This window comes from Lissotriton helveticus, chromosome 8 (genome assembly GCF_964261635.1).
Source record: "Lissotriton helveticus chromosome 8, aLisHel1.1, whole genome shotgun sequence".
NCBI classification, from domain to species: Eukaryota; Metazoa; Chordata; class Amphibia; order Caudata; family Salamandridae; genus Lissotriton; species Lissotriton helveticus.
In genome coordinates this window covers 899,883,717-899,904,263 of record NC_136069.1, presented here as the reverse complement: position 1 = coordinate 899,904,263, position 20,547 = coordinate 899,883,717, and the positions used below count along the sequence as shown (strand labels likewise).

The 20,547-nt window shown below is 42.0% G+C and overlaps 1 protein-coding gene across 12 annotated transcripts in view; it reads right to left on the bottom strand.

Moving 5' to 3' along the window:
• The window catches only part of MCF2L (MCF.2 cell line derived transforming sequence like), a 1,263,355-nt gene that overhangs the window by 275,169 nt on the left and 967,639 nt on the right, over window positions 1–20,547 (bottom strand). For all 12 annotated transcript variants that reach the window (XM_078657683.1, XM_078657685.1, XM_078657688.1 and 9 more), the window contains one exon: window positions 11,755–11,845. In XM_078657683.1, the coding sequence (XP_078513809.1) occupies window positions 11,755–11,845 (91 nt within the window). The remainder of the gene's footprint in view (window positions 1–11,754; window positions 11,846–20,547) is intronic.

The window sequence follows — 20,547 nt, the reverse complement described above, 5'->3', positions numbered from 1 at the left end:
CAGATTCCTCACCTTATAAATATCCTCTGTGCACCAGTCTAGATCTAGAACCCTGTTCTCCATTGCTACTAGTGGCGGCATGCAGCCTTAACTGCAACTTCACCTGCCTAGTCAAACTAGGATGTGACGCCTCTAACAATATAAAGCACCAACCGTCACATTGACGTTAGTATTTATTTTTCTGAGAATAGTCAATGTGTGTCTGAACCGCTTCTCTGTGCTTCAGCATCAACATTATCCGCTCTTCAACAGTAACCAGGTCTATTACTCTGTCAAGTCAAACCATGTTGCAGATGCCACAAGAAGATGCCATTGTCCAATGGCTCTACTTCTGTCCAAGAGTGACTTGCCTAATAAATACTCACTTAAATATTTAAAAAATTTTTTAGATGCTAACAGTACATGTGCTTCTAAGCGGTAAACATTCTGGACAAGATATCAATTTTGCTGACACAAATTCTAGACAAAGATCGCTTTTTAAGAATGCAACCCACGAATACAACATAAGCAACCACAAAATTAAACAACAAACTCAAACATTTGTGTTAAATCTGACCTATGTATCTATTTTTTCCCACATATTTAAATATAACAGTAATAAAATAATTTTTGGGAGAATATACATTTCTCCTCTAGTGGAAACTCCTGGCCTGACTGTCGACTCGAGCCTTTCAAAAACAAAATGTGGTGTTTAATAAACTTAGATAAAGGTATTGCATAAATAGCAGATCTACCCACTAGAGGGTTAGCAATACAAATGAGCTTGGCACTCTCCAGGGACGGTAGATATGTCTACAACCTACAATATGTTTTTACGTTATTGTACAAGATGGATTTTGATATATACTGGCCAAACCTCCACAGTCTTTACCTGAAGTTCTGATGAAGAACCTAAGAAATGTTTTAGTAATTCAGAGTATGTCACAGAGAAAAGGAAATGTAATTCTTTGTAGAAGCAAGATATTGAGGTAGCGTTTAAAAATACGAAGAAATTAATACAGTAATAATAATAATGTAATGTACTAGACCTCAGATGGCTGAAGCAGCATTGCCTGACAAGCTGACATGACTAGAAATACTTAAATGTGCATAAAATGTTTACTTCTTGACATTTTCATGGACGTGTTCTTTTTTCATAATAAATAATAGTTGCATACATGTTTTCATCTAACTCTGCAAAATGTTTCCACCTAAACAAAGATCACTGTTAACTAATGTTTAGAATCTGTGCCATTTAGTGGGGTAATGAAGAACGAAACCAAAAGATGCACAGCAGACAAATATTTACACAACAGCACTCTCTACAGCATATCTCCCAACAAAAATAGATGCTATTTTTATTCGTATTCCAGAACACATTAAAATAATATTAGACTGTACCTTCATTGTATGTCTATGTAGTACATACATATTCTAAGGCGCTGCTAATATCAGACTGGTACTAATGTTTTTGTGGGTGCTTCAAATAGTGTCAGTTTTAATGTGTCAACTTATCAATTTCCTCATGCCAGGATCTCAGTGCCCAAATTAGGCACAGATTACCATACAAATTTTCACAATGTCAAATTTGGGTGCATATTGCTGGATTAACTTCACACTTTCTCAGATATTTCCATGCCAGTATCACAATGCCTCATGGTTAGGCACAACTTTCTTTGGCAGGATCCAAAACACCTAATTTATAAAATAAATACTTGTTATCACCAAGAATAATATTACTTGTCTTTATACCACAGTTCTGACTTGTATATGCGCTAAAAATAACAGGTGTTAGTATTACATATATTGATTTACAGATGGGTAACAGTAAATTACAGCGATATTTTTCACTGAGGGGTTCTGAGTGACAGCAAATAGACAACTAAAGCAAAGCTTGAGTTGTCTATGATGTCACTCAAAATGCCAGAGGTGAAAAACAGCCCTGTAATTCACTTTTTACCCATCTATAAATGTATGGAACCCAAGATTATATTCACCTGCTTTCAACTGCTATGCAGGGACAGAGGAGTAATGGGGGGGCATACATAACAAAGCCTGTCCTCCCTGTCCCAAATTAAAAAACATAAAACCCTTCCTGCAGTCCATAAACAACCCCTCCCACCTTACTTGTCTTCCTTCCCCCTCCTGTAGCTTTGCTATCTGCTGTCTTTCAAAGCAGACAAGCAGATCTATGCTGTGAGGCTCTCAGAGAGACATGTCAACCTGACCAGTCTGGCTATATGACGTAGCAACGGTGCAGCGATAGAATATCGAATCAAAAATATCGACTTGCACAAATACAGAGTTGCAAACATCGTGGGACAGAAATATTAACATACAGAATCTCGTAGTCAAGAATATCGATTTTAGGATGGTAATATCGATGTTAAAAATATCGCAGTTTAATATTGTTTGCAAAAATACAGTTGTTAAAAATATTGTTTGTTTATTAATGTTATGTATTTTAGTATATACTTTATATGTATGGGTTGTATTTTTTTTTGGTTAAGAATTGTTTGCATTCTTAATATGTGTGTGACATTTTTGGTAGTCATTTTTTTTTTATTTTGTGTTTTAAGTTCCTTAGCGGGTTGTGGGTTTATAGCTAAATAGGGTGGGAAGTAATTTAATTTTATTAAATGTATTGATGATTTTTTATTTATTAACACTTGCTAAATTGAGATGTTATAGTGTTAAATGTGTGAAGTAATTTATTATTAAATATTGTTTAATTAATTTAAATGAATTGGTAATTGATTATGTTAATTGTGTAATTAATTGTAGGTGTGTGTTGTGGTGTTTATAGGTGTTAAGGGTGGGAAGTAATTTATTTTTAATTGATGAATTATTAATTGGATGTTAATTTTAATTAAATAATTGTTGATTAATTATTGTAATTGTGTAATTAATTGTAGGCGTTTGTTTTGGTGTTTATAGGAGTAAAGGGTGGAAAGTAATTTGTATTTAATTCATATATATTTGTTAATGTTAATTATTTGATATGTATTTTGGGTAATTGTTTATTTTTTTGTCTGTTTTTACTTTTAAAGGTGTAAAGAATGGGTCTTAAATTAATGTTTATTGGTTTTTAATAAACATTTTTTAAACTCATTAATTATGTTAATTTTGGAGGGAAAAAATTAAAAATGTTGACGTACATTTTTTGTATTAATTCATGTATTTGTTTGTAAATATTTTCTAGTTTAAAAGAATTTTATGTTAAAAATGTATTTATTATTTTATATTATATTTTTGTAGTTTTGTGCAGTTAATAATATAATATTTAATATATTTGGTTTTTGTCATTTCTGAATATTGTTTGTTTATATCTATGATTTTTTTATAATTTTTAATGGTTTTTATTTTTGTTTTAACTGTTTTAGTGTTAATAGTAATTTCTCTCTCTTCAATATCCAACACTTTCCCTACTTTTGCACTCACTGGAGTGGGAATAGTAATTTTTACCCCTTCGCTATCCAACACTTCCCTACTGTTGCACTGTTTGGAGTGGGAATTGTAATTTTTACCCCTCCGCTATCCAACACTTTCCATATAGTTGCACTCTTTGGAGTGGGAATAGTAATTTTTACTCCTCCACTATCCAATTCTTTCCCTACTGTTGCGTTCTTTGGAGTGGGAATAGTAATTTTTTTCCCTGCGCTATCTAACACTTTCCCTACTTTTGCACTCACTGGAGTTCGAATAGTACATTAAATTATTTTGCTAGCCAACACTTTCCCTACTGTTGCACTGATTGCATTGGGAATATTACGTTTAAATATTTTTTAATAGTTTAATGTTTTAAATTATTGTAGAATTGTAATGATATTTTAAATTATTGATATATATATTTTGTTTTTATATAATTTTTACGTTTTAAATAAATTAAAGAGAATTGTTTATCATTTTAAAGTAAAGTAAATATATATATATGTATACATTATTGTGTGTGTGTTATTTTATTACGTTTATTTGCTATATTTTGTTCAAATGTATATTAAATGTATTTAATTTTGTTAAAATTCAAATATTTAATATATTTAATATATATTGTGATATATATACATATATATTGTGATATATATACATATATATATTGTGATATATATATGCATATATATATATATATATATTGTGATATATATATATGCATATATATATATATATATATTGTGATATATATATATATACACACATATATTGTGATATATATATACATATATATATATATATATATATATATATATGGATATTTTTTACATCTATATTTTTTACATTGATGTTTTTATTCAATATGTTTGTACTTACCTGTGTAGGTATGGGAGTCGATATTTTTGTATTCCATATTTTTTTCCGATATTTTTAACCGATGATTTTGTCATCGATATTCTATAAGTGAACCCGTAGCAACAGTGGGTAAAGAGTTTTATCAACTATTGCAACGTCCAAGCAGTGAGTTATGGCATTTAGAAATTGAAATAAACAATAGGGGCTCTCTATGACAGCCAAACATAGAATTTCCTATTTATAGATGGGGCACATGATTTTGGGGGGCATACATAAAATTATAGATGGGTAAAAACTGAATTACGGGGATGTCTTTCCCTGAGGGGTCTGAGTGACATCAAATAGACAAAAGAGAGCAAAGATCCAGTTGTCTATGAAGTCAGTCAGAAACCCAACATAAATTGTTTACATTATAGGAGTCTGGGTTCAAATACTTCCCCTAAGATTCTGCAACGTAAGTGTGAGGGCCTAAGTTATAAGATGCATTTATGCCCATAGTGCAAAGCAGGGGTACAAGTTCTAGGCACAGAATGACCCAAAGGCTGGCCAAATAAAATATCTCAGGAATATCTTACTAAGGGCTAGGCTGACAAATTCAGCTCAAACTTGGAGTTTTGTATAATTTCCACCTACAAAGGCCGATTGCTATCATGTCTACGAAACGACTTTGTGTATGCAAATATTTAAAGAGTGTTTTTAAATTACTATTGTGTTTTATTGTATTACAATTTTGTATGCATTGTATTTGAAATGTTTTTTAGAAAGGAATTTTGAGAATGGCTATTTATTTAATATCAAACTTCATTATATATTTGCATTTCTTTGATGTGTTTTTTTTCTTGGGTAGACAACCACAAATCCTAATAAACATACCATTCACAACATCCAACAATAATGGTGCAAAGACATGCAATTTCTAATCTTTCAGCTGTTTAGGCTTTATATTTTCTTGACCCTACACTTTTAATTGACCGCCCTATGGTTCAGACACTTCTATGTTAAAACTGTTAAAAATCACAAGTCTTCCAACAATTACTTGTCATTGCCTCAACAGTAGTAAGCTCAAATACTGACAGTTCCATATAATCAATAAAGGTCAAAATATTTACAATTTGGTCATCAGGATTGGAGCTGGAACAAATATAAAGACGGCTATACTTGCACTAAATACTTGCCTCCACAATAATGACTTTCAAAACAATGACAATTTCACATACATCCTCATATAGAAATATTGAAACTGGATTGCTCTGCATTTAAAATTAATCTCGGCGTTATTTTTGACACCTCGCTGTCTATGACCCTACAGGTTAATCGCACGGTCGCTACCTGCTGGGGAGTTATAAAAATACTCAGAAGAATTCTTCATTATCTCTCTCTCTCAGCACGGAAGCAGATAGTAGTGGCACTGGTGGGCTCGAGGTTGGATTACTGCAATGTACTTTATGCAGATGCCAACAAGGGGCTCACCCAGCGGCTACAAATTGTACAAAATGCCGCGGCCCGTTTTGTCCTAGCACTCCCCAATACTTCTTCTGCCACTATGGCCAGAAAGACTCTTCACTGGCTTCCTATTCAACTGAGGATTTCCTTTAAAATTCTTTGCTTAGCTTATAGAGCTCTGTCAGAAAGATCTATGCACCCTTTAAGCGCCTTGCTTACTCCCTACCAGCCGGGGAGAGCGCTTAGATCTGCTGAGTTGAACCTGTTGGTCGTCCCTCGAGCCAAAAGAGCACGATGGGGAGATAGGGCATTCTCAATTGTTGCACCAAAGCTGTGGAACTCTCTCCCCCTTAATATTAAGACACAGTCCTCTCTCTCCTCTTTTAAAAAGGCCCTTAAAACCTGGTATTTCATCAAGGCCTACCCGCAATAGTTGTATAACTGTATAGTGGTACTTTTAACAGCTGTTACTATTTGGTTATGCGCCTTGACGCCCATTGGGCTTAGTTGCGCCATATAAATTGCTTTTAATAATAATAATAATAATAATCTTGAGTCTAAACTAGGTTGAAAATCAAGCCCTTCCAGCTAGAAAGTAGCAACTTATCAAACCTTCACGTTAGTGTAGTAAAGGACGAGTTACTTCCCTTCGGTAACGCTCTTTCTGTTAGAAATTCTATCTAATCGAGATTCCTCGCCTTTTGAATTTTCCCGTCATCAGACTGAATCTGGAAACTTTTCCGCAGTACCTCTTTATGCCGGTAGACGGCGCCATGCGGTTCCATAATGGAGCCATTCTGCTGCGGAAATGATTTGAGGAGCTGATATAGGTGTCACACCCGCATGCTGATATCAATTACTTTCGAGACTATCCGCTCCAACAGACGCACAGCCCCACCAGCAAATTGGCTGTGACCAGTGTGCAAATTCTTAAACTTCTGAACGTATTAATGAATAGAGTCCAAAGCGTTGAACTGGGGAGGATCGATGAGGAATCTGCAGTTAGAATGAGTTGCTACCAGAAAGAGCGTGACTGAACATAAGTAACTTCCTCTTCTGATAGAGACTTCTACCTGCCGATTCCACGCCTTTTGAATAGATAGCGAACCAGTACCGATTTGGAGGTGGGCCTATGAATAGAATCAAACCAAAAAGTCCTGTAGGGCCAGAGCTGGTGAAATGCCCTTCTCGGCAAACCTGCCTGTCCAGGTGCAGTATAGTAACTGGCATGCTATCCCTGATTGCCGGGTTGGTTGGAACAACGACCTCGGACACAAAACTGCCAGACACCTTGCTGAGGCTGAAGTGGCTGTCTGTATGGGGTACCTCTGCCAAAACCATCAAAAGATTATAGGATTGATGCGCCGTAAGAGGTGGGGCAGAAAAACCTAGGGAGCACACAGTGGCCCTGCTTTCTTTGAAGCACTCGAGAGCGGAATCTGCCTTGTCTCCAAAAAGATGAGTCCCGTCAAAGGGCATGTCAATAAGGAATGAATTGAAAAAGGAAACCGCTTGGAAAATCTGTTGACCTCAGCCAGCTGTGGTGACGAATGGTGACACTAGTGCCAATTGCTCACCCAATGGAATCTGTGGTGTCCAGAACACAATGAACCGTGAATCTGGCAGTTTTGCGGCCATCGTGTATTGCTTGGGTCAAGACAGGGAGAAGGTATTCTGGAACACCTGGGAGTACTTGAGCAACCAAATCCCAGAGAGCAAATAGCAGTCCAGCAAGCAGCTGCGATTTCTGTTCTGAAGGTAAAACTAGTGGAAGAAGATATTCTTTTCCCAAAGGTTTCCACTGTTTTGGGACTCCATATCCAAGAAAGTAGCCAGGAAGGTATTTGGGAATGTCTGATTGGTTGAAGCCTACGCCACCAAGCTCCCAGGAGAGGGATGCTGAGATAAAAAGGTGGAGTAGCCAGGAGCGGTCAGTGGTGCCTTGCAATTTTCAGGATGGGGGGGCCACAGCAACTTTTGCCCCAGGGCCCTAGGAGGGTAGAGGATCCATAGTGGTTCGTCCCGGCTGGAGTATTTTGGCCAGGACATTGGTTTTGACCTCTCAAATGGGAATCTGGAGGTCAGGAACATTAGCCGCCCTCCGCATGACCACCATAAAAGAAGCACTTTGATCAGAGGCAGAAACTGGGGGTGAGACAAGGCCAGAATAAGGAGATGTTTTTTTTATACAAAACAAGGGAACCCAAAGGTATAGCACTAGGGACCTTGGGCAGTAACGTATTACAAAAAACAGGGGTCCCTAGTAGTTCAGGGATCTTTCGCAAAAATGATAGACATACGCTCAATAGTATGTATGACCTTTGTCCAGCCGGACAGGAATTTTAAATTAAGTGATAAGCAAGAATAAAGAGGATTTTTTTACACAGTGGGTGCAGCCAGCAACCCACAGGGGACAAGACAAAACAAGGGGATGGGGTTAGAACGAACAAGGCGGTCTGTATACTAGTAGTTCAGTGAACAGACAAAAATACATTTTAGAAGCATCATTGTATACAATTTATACTTTTCATTTTACATATGACGCTAAAATGTCGACGACGTTTCGATGCCTATTGTGAAATGAGTGGCATCATCTTCAGGACAGAGAATAAAAAGGTTTGTCTTGAAAATCTTTAGGCAATTTTTTACCAGATTTAGGTCCAAACATTGTTTATTTCCAGGGGGCGGTGCCCAATATCAAGGGAAATATGGTCGGGTACTCAATTATCTGAGCATTTTCCAAGCCAGGGCAAGATAGCCTCTTCATAGGAGACCGGACCGATCGTGTCTCATTCCTGGTTGGGTTGCTCGATGGCAATTGTGGGCTCAGATGGGCGGTCAAGACAAACCTTTTTATTCTCTGTCCTGAAGATGATGCCACTCATTTCACAACAGGCATCGAAACGTCGTCGACATTTTAGCGTCATATGTAAAATGAAAAGTATAAATTGTATACAATGATGCTTCTAAAATGTATTTTTGTCTGTTCACTGAACTACTAGTATACAGACCGCCTTGTTCGTTCTAACCCCATCCCCTTGTTTTGTCTTGTCCCCTGTGGGTTGCTGGCTGCACCCACTGTGTAAATAAATCCTCTTTATTCTTGCTTATCACTTTAATTAAAATTCCTGTCCGGCTGGACAAAGGTCATACATACTATTGAGCGTATGTCTATCATTTTTGCGAAAGATCCCTGAACTACTAGGGACCCCTGTTTTTTGTAATAGAATAAGGAGATGTGTCAGACAACTGGCATCTTGGAGGTCACATACCAATTGGAGATCACATACCACTTTTCTTCATGGTAGCGTTGGCCAATTTCTCTCCTGCATCATAGTCATTATTGGAATATGTTCCAAATAATATATGTAGCATATGAGATCTGCCTTCAGAGTTGGGGTACTAAGCAGGTCAAATGGAGAATGTTGCAGTTCGGCAGAAAAAATTGCAGCCTCAGTAGAGGTTGGAGTAGCACAGACTCTGTATCGGAAAGCACAATGGGCAATTCGTCCTCTGGCGTCAGTGAAGTCGGTATCGAGCCAATGCTCCTGGAACTTGTGCAGATCATGGAGTCAGAGGTGGCATCTGTGCAAGAGCAGGAAGAGGTTCAGGATGGATTCAGAGGATCCACCTGGCACCAAGGGCAAACCCGCCGGTAGTATCTCACATGAACAGCATTTTGGCTCCTTTGGGCCCACAGGCACATCAAGGGGAGTCAGAAGGGATCCGAAGAGTAAAAGCATGGCCTTGTGGCACTCTTCGATCTGCCTCAGTGTTGATGGCCTCAGAAACTCAAGTTGGGCATTGTGAAGCCCTCGCACCTTCTCAGGCGTAAAAAAGTGGCGCAAAGAGGCAGAGTCCTGCTTGGATTGTGTACATTTTTTTTCTTAGACTAACCCAAAGTTTTGGAGCGCAATGACGATCAGCCTCGGGATCGACTCCTGCAATTTCTGGTCAGAGAACAGGACCGAGACCTACCCCCTGGAAATGGACTGGTCAAAGATGTGGAGTCTTGGAGTGCTTAGAAACATCGGGTCTGATTTACAAAGGGACTCCACACTCATGGCATTCATGAGGGAGTCTCCACACTTTAGGCAGAATGCACACAATGAGAATTCTCACTGTTGAGATTCTGCCCTGTGTGCTGAGGCTCCTCAACGACTGTGGGATCTCCGTCACAAGTGCAGAGGCAATTTGTGAATCAGGCCCATAGAGTTTCTCCTTGCAGACCTGTAAGGCCTTTGGGTTCCTGGTCGAGCTGTCACTGCAGTCTTTGGAGTCATGACTCAACACCAAACTCCACCTACAAACCTGATAAGGATCTGATAGACAGTTGCTTGCAACAGTCCTTACTGTTACAAGACATAATATTTCCATTCCACATTGCACAATTTTTTAGGTAAAAGGGTATCAAAGAGAAGAGAGGTAGCTCCAGAACTGCATCTGGTGGTTCAGACAGAAAGAAAAAGGTGTCAGCTAGCTGAAGGTCGCCTAGAGAGGCTCTGCACGTCATTTCCGAAGAAGAATGGAATCAATGCGGAAACACATGATGCCACCTACCAGCGTACAGAGGTAGTGCTGAAAAGTTTTTGGATCCAGTTTGAGATCTGGGGAATATTCAAAGGGGGGTGAATCTGTGGTTAGAAATACCTATCAGATGGATGAGGTAATTTCCTGAAGATGTTTGACCTGTATTTAAACAAAGGGTACAGATTCCATATTTTAGTCTTTCTGGGAAAGTCAAGATAACTCAAGTTATCAATGTTCCCGATTGCCATTCTTATACTTAAATTACAAAAATATCTTATCAGCTCCCCCCCCCCCTCCCCCCAGAAATTCTCATTGTCATCTGCACTGTGCCTGCTGACTTTAACTGACATAACGCACCCTGGTCATACTAATCTGCATTATTAAATATAGAGTGATCCAGAAAAGAATTTAAATCAGGCAGTCTAGAATATTGCTCAATTAGGCCTCAAGTCACTTACCTGCTTACCCACCTAAGAATGATTTGGCTTTGAAATTATACATTTTTCACGGATAACTGATTGTTAACGATTATCAAACTAAACATTGCATAAACAACTTAAGAAACGCCTACAGCAGCTACCCAAAACAAACTTTCTTATGTTCCTTTTTTTTCCTGCTTGATGGCATTTTCTAGGCTGATTCCATCTCCGCTGTTCCCTTCATGTCCTCTCCTGCAGCCTCACGAGTGACTTCCCAAGCGGGCAAGAACCACATACTGGGGGTGCTGTATACACACCTCCAATTCATGCATAATGTGTTCGATGTTGGACAGTGATTTTGCTGCAGACCAGAATTGGAAGTGGGCAGTCATTCAAAGTGCGGGACACCAGTTTCCCGCAATGCAATGGGACTCTCATCAGCTCAATTTGAAGAAAGTAAATGGGCTCAAATTGCATGCGAGGATTTCAAATCCAGCACGATAAACAAGCACCAAGAGGCTATGAATGCTTCCGCTGGGATCTACCTTGTTACACAAATCTGCAGGGGGGGGGGTTATGTGACAGTCAGAGGGCCATTCAACGCTGTATTTTTTGTTTTTAGAAAGAAGCTCCTTTCTGAATGCACCCAAATCATGATCTCATCAAATTGAGTCAAAGTTTTGTGTCGCTTACGAAGAGTACAGGCAGAACTCACTGAGGGTGCATCGGGCTGAACCATAACACAAAATGCACCCACTCTAGAGGAGAGGGTGTGTAAAGACACCTGTGTCATTTATATTGTAGGAAAATAATGTTCTTGTGTGCAACCGCTCATAACAGCCCTATTTTCTACAGTGTGTGAGCAGCGCCTATGAAAAGCCTTCCAAGAGGCACGCTCCAGCGCAGACCCTTTCCTCTACGTCACCACCAGCAGCAGGACCCTACAATCTCTTCAGTGCAAGTGCTGTACCTAAGGCATACCAGACTCAACATCCCTGACGCAGCCCCCACCCCCCACAAGCCCCTATCCTCTCATCAATACATTGTTAAGGATACATACGTTTCATAAGATGCCAGCAATGCGTTTAACACTCACCGCTATTCGCAAGACAGAGGCTTTCACTGAGGTCCATTTGTCCTGCCTTCGGTCTATAACCAGGATGAATCCAATTCCGGCATCTTGCAAACTAAATAACAGTGAGACAAAAACAGCGATCAAAAACAGACCAGGTGCCTCCAAATTCGATTTTATAAAGAAACAAGGTTCCACTGAAAATGTTGTTAACCCCTTGACATTGTACGTTTGTGGCTGTGAGGGAAACACTCAAATCTTGACATGCCCTGCAGACCTGCCAGGCTCCCGTGTGGGCCCCATGCGGATGGAACGGCTCGAGCCATTGCTCGCGTGCGCGCAGGGTTTGCAGTTTAGGTTCCTCCACCTTTAGTATGAGGCTGGTTTTAGCTCACTCGGAGGCGTCTCTGCATCCTCATAGCCAACACCTCGCATCCTTCAACGACCCCCCACCATTAATCCGATAGAAAAACAAAATCAATTTTGCATTTTCCAGTCACTAGCTTCCAAGCGAACCGCGCAGGACATCAGTCCTTCCGCCAGAGGCTGCGGCGTTCGTCATCCGCGTTACAAGACGACCGGGCAGATGAAGCGGTTCGTGCGGCAAAAATATCCCGGTAACTTCCCAATTCTCAGGACTGCATAGCGGGAGGGCTAGCGAGGGTGCACGCCTCCGGTAGGGAAACATCTGCGGGGAGGTCAGCCGTGAGCGTGCACGCAAGGGCCGCTCTATTCAGCGCCACGTTCAGCTGCAGGTGCTACAGTGGCGGAGTACCAATGAAGACCCGCTCCCATGCTGCATTTTCACATCCAGGCCAACTGTGCCGCGCCGCCAGCAGCTGACTGCAAAGGAGGAGGGAGTGAGAGGGAGGAGGGGCGGGGGACGCCGCAACCGCAAATGAAAAGACAGGCGTGCACGGGTGACTGACCACATTCATGCCGCGTGCACCGTAGGGAATTTGCACTGTCAAATACAAAAAAAAAAAAAAAAATACAAAGAATTTCAGATTGGATGCCTCGAATGCACAGGTGCACTGCGGCGGGCTCACACCTACTAATGCAGCACTTCTGTAACGAGGCTTTGAATAGAATACTTGTCTTATTACAGAGTAGACTGTAATAAGACAAACATTCTATTCAAAGCCTCGTCAGGGGTAGTAAGCGCTATATAAACGCAATTAGAATCGCACCTTCTATAATTACACATAAGTGCACGCCACAAGAATATTTTGATTGCGCCTCTTCTATCATGTAAATCTGTTAACCGAGAGCCTGGAGGTTGGTATAGTATGGCAACAATGCAAATACCATACCTTGGACATTTCTGAGTTTAACAACACTAAGAATTATACAAATAATGCCTCATATACCGCACTGCTGTCGCTTCAAAGCGACAAACGAACAGTTTTACTGCAACGCATTTCATAATTTGTAAAGCTATAAACTATCACAATAGTTCCTATGTGACATCAGATCCTATCACAACTTTTCGATTATCACAAAATCGCACAGTTAAAAAGAACTCTTATAAACAATTGGTCATGCAGAAGGCAATTCTACCTCACAATCACATTCCCAGAAGCAAAAAAAAAAACACCTGGTTAGCCCCTCTTTAAAAAAAAAAAAATTTTTTTAAACGATCCATGCTCACCTAAGCATGGTGCATTTTATGCTTGAACACTAAAAGCACCCCGCCACATTAACCTGCTCCTTAAAAATGACAAATCGCCATCAAAATCTCCTGGGCTGATTTGACCTCCCAATGGCCGGTACCCAACATAAATATTCTGCATCTACAATAGGACTAACGTACCGTATTATTAGCAGTGTCCTAAATTGTGACCGCCTGTACCCAAGGTCAACCGGATGCCCAAGAACTCTCAAGTCCCCATGTGACTAACCGGCGATGTACTGTCCTACAGATTTTTCTGTTGTGCATCTCCAAGACCGCTAGATGAATGGTCACTATATTTTATGGCACAGTGGCCTTTCCAGAGTTTGGTATCATGTCTTTGTTGAAAACCCTTTCAGCTTATTTGGAGATACAAGGTAAAATATGTAAAAATATGTATACTTCTCCAAATGTTCGCAATCTAACGCATGGACAGTACTTGCACAACACTCTGCACATACATGCTCTCTGGACACTGACATTGCTTTCCCCTCCAATGTTCTCAAACACTGTAAGAACGAAAGGAAAGAAAGAAAAAAAAAAAGCAATGTCAAAACCAATAGAGCTTGCCTTTAGAAAGCGAATGTCAACTTCTGGGCTTCGTCAACTTCTGTTTTTAGTTGCACTCAGCTTTTTTTGCAATTTACAGTTCGGACATGGCAGCTGCCCATGGTGGAATGCCCCAATTACTTACCGGTAATCTTAATTACTGTTAGTCCTACACACCCTTGAACCAGTCCTTAACCATGTGATTAGTTATTCAATCACAGGACAGGAAAAAAAAAACAGGAAATGTTACAAAGTACCACACCCCTCCACTGGGAACTACAAGAGCATAGTGCTCCCCCAGAAGTTCTTGTAATACCAAGCCTCTGATCAAAAGGCCACTGTGTGGGGAAGTAAGATCTGCTTCTTATATTTACCCCCACTTTTTGCTGATGTATTGCTGTTTTCGACTTATACTGACTGGAATCCTGCTATCCAGGACCCCAGCCTAGCTGCATTCTCCTCTAAATTGAATGCATGTACTTTAGGTAATCTTCAGATTGGATACTGGGGTAACATTGTCAGTCCCTAGTATATAGTACGCCATGTACCCAGGGTATAGGTACCCCAGAGACCTCCCAGGGGCTGCAGCATGTATTATGCCACCCCTGAGACACCCCTGAGAGACCATTCAAACCGACACCGCAGGTCTGCTACTGCAGCCTGTGTAAGATGGTGCATGCACCCCTTAATTAGATATATGTTACCTATATCTATTCTAAATCACTACACATATATACCTATCAGTCACCCCTATGGCAGGCCTTATCAATCCTGAAGGCAGGGTGCTGGGTTTTGTGTGAGAGGGTGCCCCTGCATGAGCAGAGCCCCTCTGCAGCCCTCAGAATCTATTCTCCGGGGTTGTCTGTGATGCAGCCAAACCACAGATACTTAAGTGCATTATAACCTTGCGGTAAATGCTAACTTTAAAACAGCTGCTTAGAAACATGTCGTGTTTGGTGTCAAACACCTTGGAATCATACCTCCACACCAGTATCTGGTGTGGTAGGTATGATTCCTCCCTTGTAGAACCACTACTGTGGGTCACCGGTCTACCTGGTACCAGCTTTATCGACCTGGGAAGCACAAAATGGATGTTGCCAGCCACAGACACAAGTCTGCCCTCCTGCTACTGAGCTGAGCTCGAGCAGGGGAAGGCTTGATAATAGGTTTCCTGTCACAGGGAGGTGTGACCACCTCCCAGACAGGCTTTTAGTGTATTGGGGTTGGGTGGGTGCACTCCGAGAGTGCCTAAAAGTCTGCACTCTTGGCACATTTGGTATCCCTGTGCATAGTCCAGCTCAAACAGGTTGCACGAGCCATTTGCTCCTGCTCTGGCGAGAAACTGGACAAAGGACATGGGTGTAACCACCCCTTTTGTCCTGTCCCTCCACTAGGAGGGTCCCCAGAGTGTGTCCAACCCCTTCTTTGGGTATAAAGTAGGAACCCTGACTACAGGACTTTAGATTTTACCTCGACTAAATTCTGCAAGCAGAAACCAAGTACTTCAACGATCTACACTATGATGGACAACAGAAGAATCTCCCTTGGAGTAAAAGAGTTACTCCCCTGCTGAAGCAGGCACCTTAACGCATCTGACCGGTTTGCATCTCCTGAGCTCTTGGAGACTCCAAAGATTTCTGCAATACAAGAGGTGGGTTACTGAGCATCTCTGAGGTCTATCTGCTCTCTCAGCTATCCTGAGAGCAATATCCCTTGTGGGGACCGTGCAACCCGAACCCCTGTGCACCACATACTTGTGCAGCAGCATATGCTTTTTGGCAATCCCTGGGGCTGTGTTTTGGGCTACGTGTAGTACTGACCCAAGCAGTATTTCCACTGCAGATTTCCGGCCTCCACTCCACGAGTGCTCTGTGGGCCTGTACTTCGTGATTCAGCTTGAGGTCCCTTTGCGATCCCTGGTGCGTTGGCCTGTGGGTCCCTGTAAAGGTAACTTTGATTTCTCTTGGGTTTTCTGGTTGCTCCAGACATGACCTGACTCCCCATATCTTGGAGAGTCTCCAGAACCTTGCTTGTCCTCACCGTGATTTGTTTACTCTGACCGCATGGGTTGCCTTTGCCAAGGCTTGTTGGTGTTTGATCCAGACACTGAACTCTCAGCACTCGACATCCTTTGCCGGACAGCTTATCTCCGGACTTTGGTCGTCGTCGACATCTCCTGGTCCCCGTGGCTGCAGAGTCAAGCATCCAGTCTTCTCACCTGAAGCACCCGACATCGGTGGGAAATTCATCTACCGAGCCCCTGGTCACCCTGAAGTGACCCAGACTCTGCCCCCTCGGCTTTCAGGTTCTTGTCACCTCGGATCCAGGCTTGGATTCCACCGGAGACTTTTCATCTTCCCGGCAGCAGCACTTCTTTGAGTCACGCCATTGAAAACGACAAAGGTTTCCGACACCACTTGACCCCTATGCACCCCTGGGATAGGTAACACGGGAACCTCTGTACTCACTAGGGTGCTGGCCTTGGAACCTTCTATGTTCCAAAGGGTTAGCTTGAAGTCCTCTCTGAAATGCCCTTAAACTGTAAATTTCCAACTGCGACTTTCCCATAGAGTTGTACGGAACTCGCGTCTGTGTTCATACACTGCACCATTCCTCCGTGGGCTCCCTGTGTCAATCCTTTGGGTGGTTCCTGGTGGTCCCAGCAATTCTGCGTGTTCTAGGCACTGTGTCTAGTGAAGTCGTTGTTGTTATACCATTTATTTTTGTATATGATTCGGTCTCCCCCGGAGCCCGCTGTGTACTGTGCTATTTACTGTTGTTCTATTGATTAAGTATTATGTGCCTTGTGATCTAATCTTGTTTAGAGGTTAGTAGAGAGTGTTTAGTAATAAATACATATATTTTATATATCTCTTGTATGGGTCCCCTTTCATTTGGTTATTCAGGAGGTTCTGATCTGGTAAAACAAGCTGCTTTATTTATTTATTTATTATTTCAAAAGTTTTATATAGCGCTGGCTAGACCCGGAGGTATCAGAGCGCTTTACATGAGCATCAGATCATAGTTACAGGTTACATCGTTACAAAGGTTACATAGTTCGTACAGCATGGCCACATAGTAACTTGTAAGGTTGAGATAAACAATAAGCACAAATACGAAAGGGGAAAAGCAGGCAAGGTGAGAGAATCAGGGGACAGGGGGTTGGAACAGGGGAAGTAGACAGATAATGAAGGCGGGAAAGAGGAGGGTAGGGTGAGAGACACAGCATGGGAAGAGGAGGGGAAGGGTGACGGGGACACAAACCGGTAGACGAGTCAAGGCAAACGTCCAAAGTCCAGTAAGCTGTGATCCCAGGGGAAGTGGTATCACTTCCCTAACTCTGTTGTGGGAGGCTCCCTTTGCGCAGTGGACTCTCTCAGAGGGGAAACAACCATTACAACGCAACTTTTACAACGCACTACCATTACAACGAAACTTTTACAACGCAAAAACCATTACAACGCATGTATTTACAACGCATGTTTTTACAACGCAGGTACCTTTACAACGCATACCATTACAACGTAAGTATTGGTAAGTATATAATTATATTTTAAATTTTATATGTTTGGGTTTTTTAAGGGGTATTTTTAGGGTTCAGGGTCAGTTTTCAGTTTTTGGGTAAAGGGGCATTTTTAGGGTTCAGGGTCAGTTTTCAGTTTTTGGGTAAAGGGGTATTTTCAGGGTTCAGGGTCAGTTGTCAGTTTTTGGGTAAAGGGGTATTTTTAGGGTTCAGGGTCAGTTTTCAGTTTTTGGGTAAAGGGGTATTTTTAGGGTTCAGGGTCAGTTTTCAGTTTTTGGGTAAAGGGGCATTTTTAGGGTTCAGGGTCAGTTTTTAGTTTTTGGGTAAAGGGGTATTTTTAGGGTTCAGGGTCAGTTTTCAGTTTTTGGGTAAAGGGGTATTTTTAGGGTTCAGGGTCAGTTTTCAGTTTTTGGGTAAAGGGGTATTTTTAGGGTTCAGGGTCAGTTTTCAGTTTTTGGGTAAAGGGGTATTTTTAGGGTTCAGAGTCAGTTTTTAGTTTTTGGGTAAAGGGGTATTTTTAGGGTTCAGGGTCAGTTTTCAGTTTTTGGGTAAAGGGGTATTTTTAGGGTTTAGGGTCAGTTTTCAGTTTTTGGGTAAAGGGGTATTTTTAGGGTTCAGGGTCAGTTTTCAGTTTTTGGGTAAAGGGGTATTTTTAGGGTTCAGGGTCAGTTTTCAGTTTTTGGGTAAAGGGGTATTTTTAGGGTTCAGGGTCAGTTTTGGGTTTTTGGGGTACAGGGGTATTTTTAGGGTTCAGGGTCAGTTTTGGGTTTTTGGGGTACAGGGGTATTTTTAGGGTTCAGGGTCAGTTTTGGGTTTTTGGGTAAAGGGGTATTTTTAGGGTTCAGGGTCAGTTTTGGGTTTTTGGGGTACAGGGGTATTTTTAGGGTTCAGGGTCAGTTTTGGGTTTTTGGGGTACAGGGGTATTTTTAGGGTTCAGGGTCAGTTTTGGGTTTTTGGGGTACAGGGGTATAAGGTAAAAATAAAATAAAATTAAATTTAAATTAAATCTATTAAATTAAATTAAATTAAATTAAATTATATTATTTTCAATTATTTTAAATAAAAAAAAAATAATATATACTTACCAATACTTACGTTGTAATGGTATGCGTTGTAAAGGTACCTGCGTTGTAAAAACATGCGTTGTAAATACATGCGTTGTAAAAGTTTTTGCGTTGTAAAAAATTAGTTGTAATGGCATGCGTTGTAAAAGTATGAGTTGTAACGTCATACATCCCTCTCAGAGTGGTCTCTGAGACTCCAAGGCCTACATCCTGGATCCTTCCCCAGAAAGGGGAGAGGGAGTGCTTTGGCAAGGGGTGCCATACCAAACCTCAAGTGTGAGTGGCTCCCTTGGCGCAGTGGACTCGCTCAGCGGGTTCGCTGAGACTCCAGAGTGTAAATATTGTATCTTTCCCCAACAAGGGGCGGAGTGCTTAGTCAAAGGGCACAAAGGACAGGGGGGTAGGCAGAGTAGCAGGCAAGGGGAGAGATTCGGGGGAGAGGGGACAGGAGCTAGGGATGAGACAATAAGGAGAGACAAAAAGAAGTCTGTCTAAAGACCGACTGTAGCTAAACCAAGTAGCTCCATCGGGCATCAGACAAAATAGTTCAGTCTCAATCCATTGAGAGAGGAGGGTAGGATAGAATAAATAGAGGGCGGATGCGGTAGGAGACTGCAGGAGAGATGAAAGGAAGTGCAACAATGTGGTTCAACAATATATCAGGAAAAGATCAAACAAGTAAACATATCAAAACAATCAGCAATACATTAGGGGAGGAGAGAGAGGAGCGAAAATGTCGGGGGTGGGGGAGGAGGGAAAGTGAGAATAAGGGAAGAGACAACCGTAGAGACGAAAGAAAGTCTGTCTAAAGACCGACTGGGTAGGTGACAACCAAGGAGGGAGTCCACGGCCCATCTCCCCTATAGCTAAACCAGGTAGCTCCATCGGGCAGTCAACAGAATAGTTCAGTCTCAATACATTGAGAGAGGAGAGAAGGAGAGAGAAAAATAGAGGGAGGATGCGGGAAGAGACGACAGGAGAGACGAAAGGAAGTCTGGCTGAAGACCGACTGGGTAGGTGACGTCCAAGGAGGGAATCCCCGACCTGTCTCCCCTATAGCTAAACCAGGTAGCTCCATCGGGCATCAGACAAAATAGCTAGATCTCAAATGACGAGGGAAAATTCGCAGATAGACAGGGTGGGGACTACGTGCCGGGACAGGTGAAGGCAGAGGTCAGCAGCAGGAAAGTGGAGAGGAGTAGAGCGAGGAAATAAATAGGGTGGGGACTAGGGCCAGGACAGGTGAAGGCAGAGGTCAATAGCAGGAAAGTGGAGAGGAGTAGTGCGAGGAGGGGTAGGGGGAAGGTAGTTTGGCAAGAAGTTCCCATGGATATGGTGGTCATGGCAGGTCCGGAGGCAGATCCAACAGTGTCCTCCATAGGGCCCCTCAGCAGATTCCCAGTGGAGAAGGCCCCCGTTGACTAGCAGCGCGTGCAGCAGGTCAGAGGTGCAGGAGTGGTTCAAAGCTTGAGCAAGGAGTCGGTGCAGAGGTTCCACGAGACAGGAGAGGCCTCGATCTGCGGCCTCGGTGCGTTTTACATTCCTTCGAGACTTAGCCTGAGGATGCTCTCCACAGCTACCACTATGATAGCTTTCTATAAAGGTAGTCTTTAACCTAATCATCAATAAGGGTATTTAGGACTGATACAAGGTGCTGACTTTAATTAGTGGACAGCATATACCAGGCCAACTTCTCACACACTGTCACAGGGAGGGTCAGTGGGAACAAATGACTGGGTCAAGGATGAGAAGAGCGAAGAGTAAAGAAGATTATCTGTATGTAATTGGGGCATTAACTCCACATCCCTCGTCCCCGACCCATGAAGAATGCTTGGTCGTCGGCTTGGTGGCCATCCTGTCTAGGACCAACTCCCACTCCTTGTCAGGAGGCAAAAAATCTAGGAGTATGGTTTGACGCGGGTCTCACTTTCGGGCCCCAGATCAACCGTGTGGTAGGCGTGTGTTTTGGGGTCCTGAAAAGGCTGAGGAAAGTCCTCGACTTACTGCCG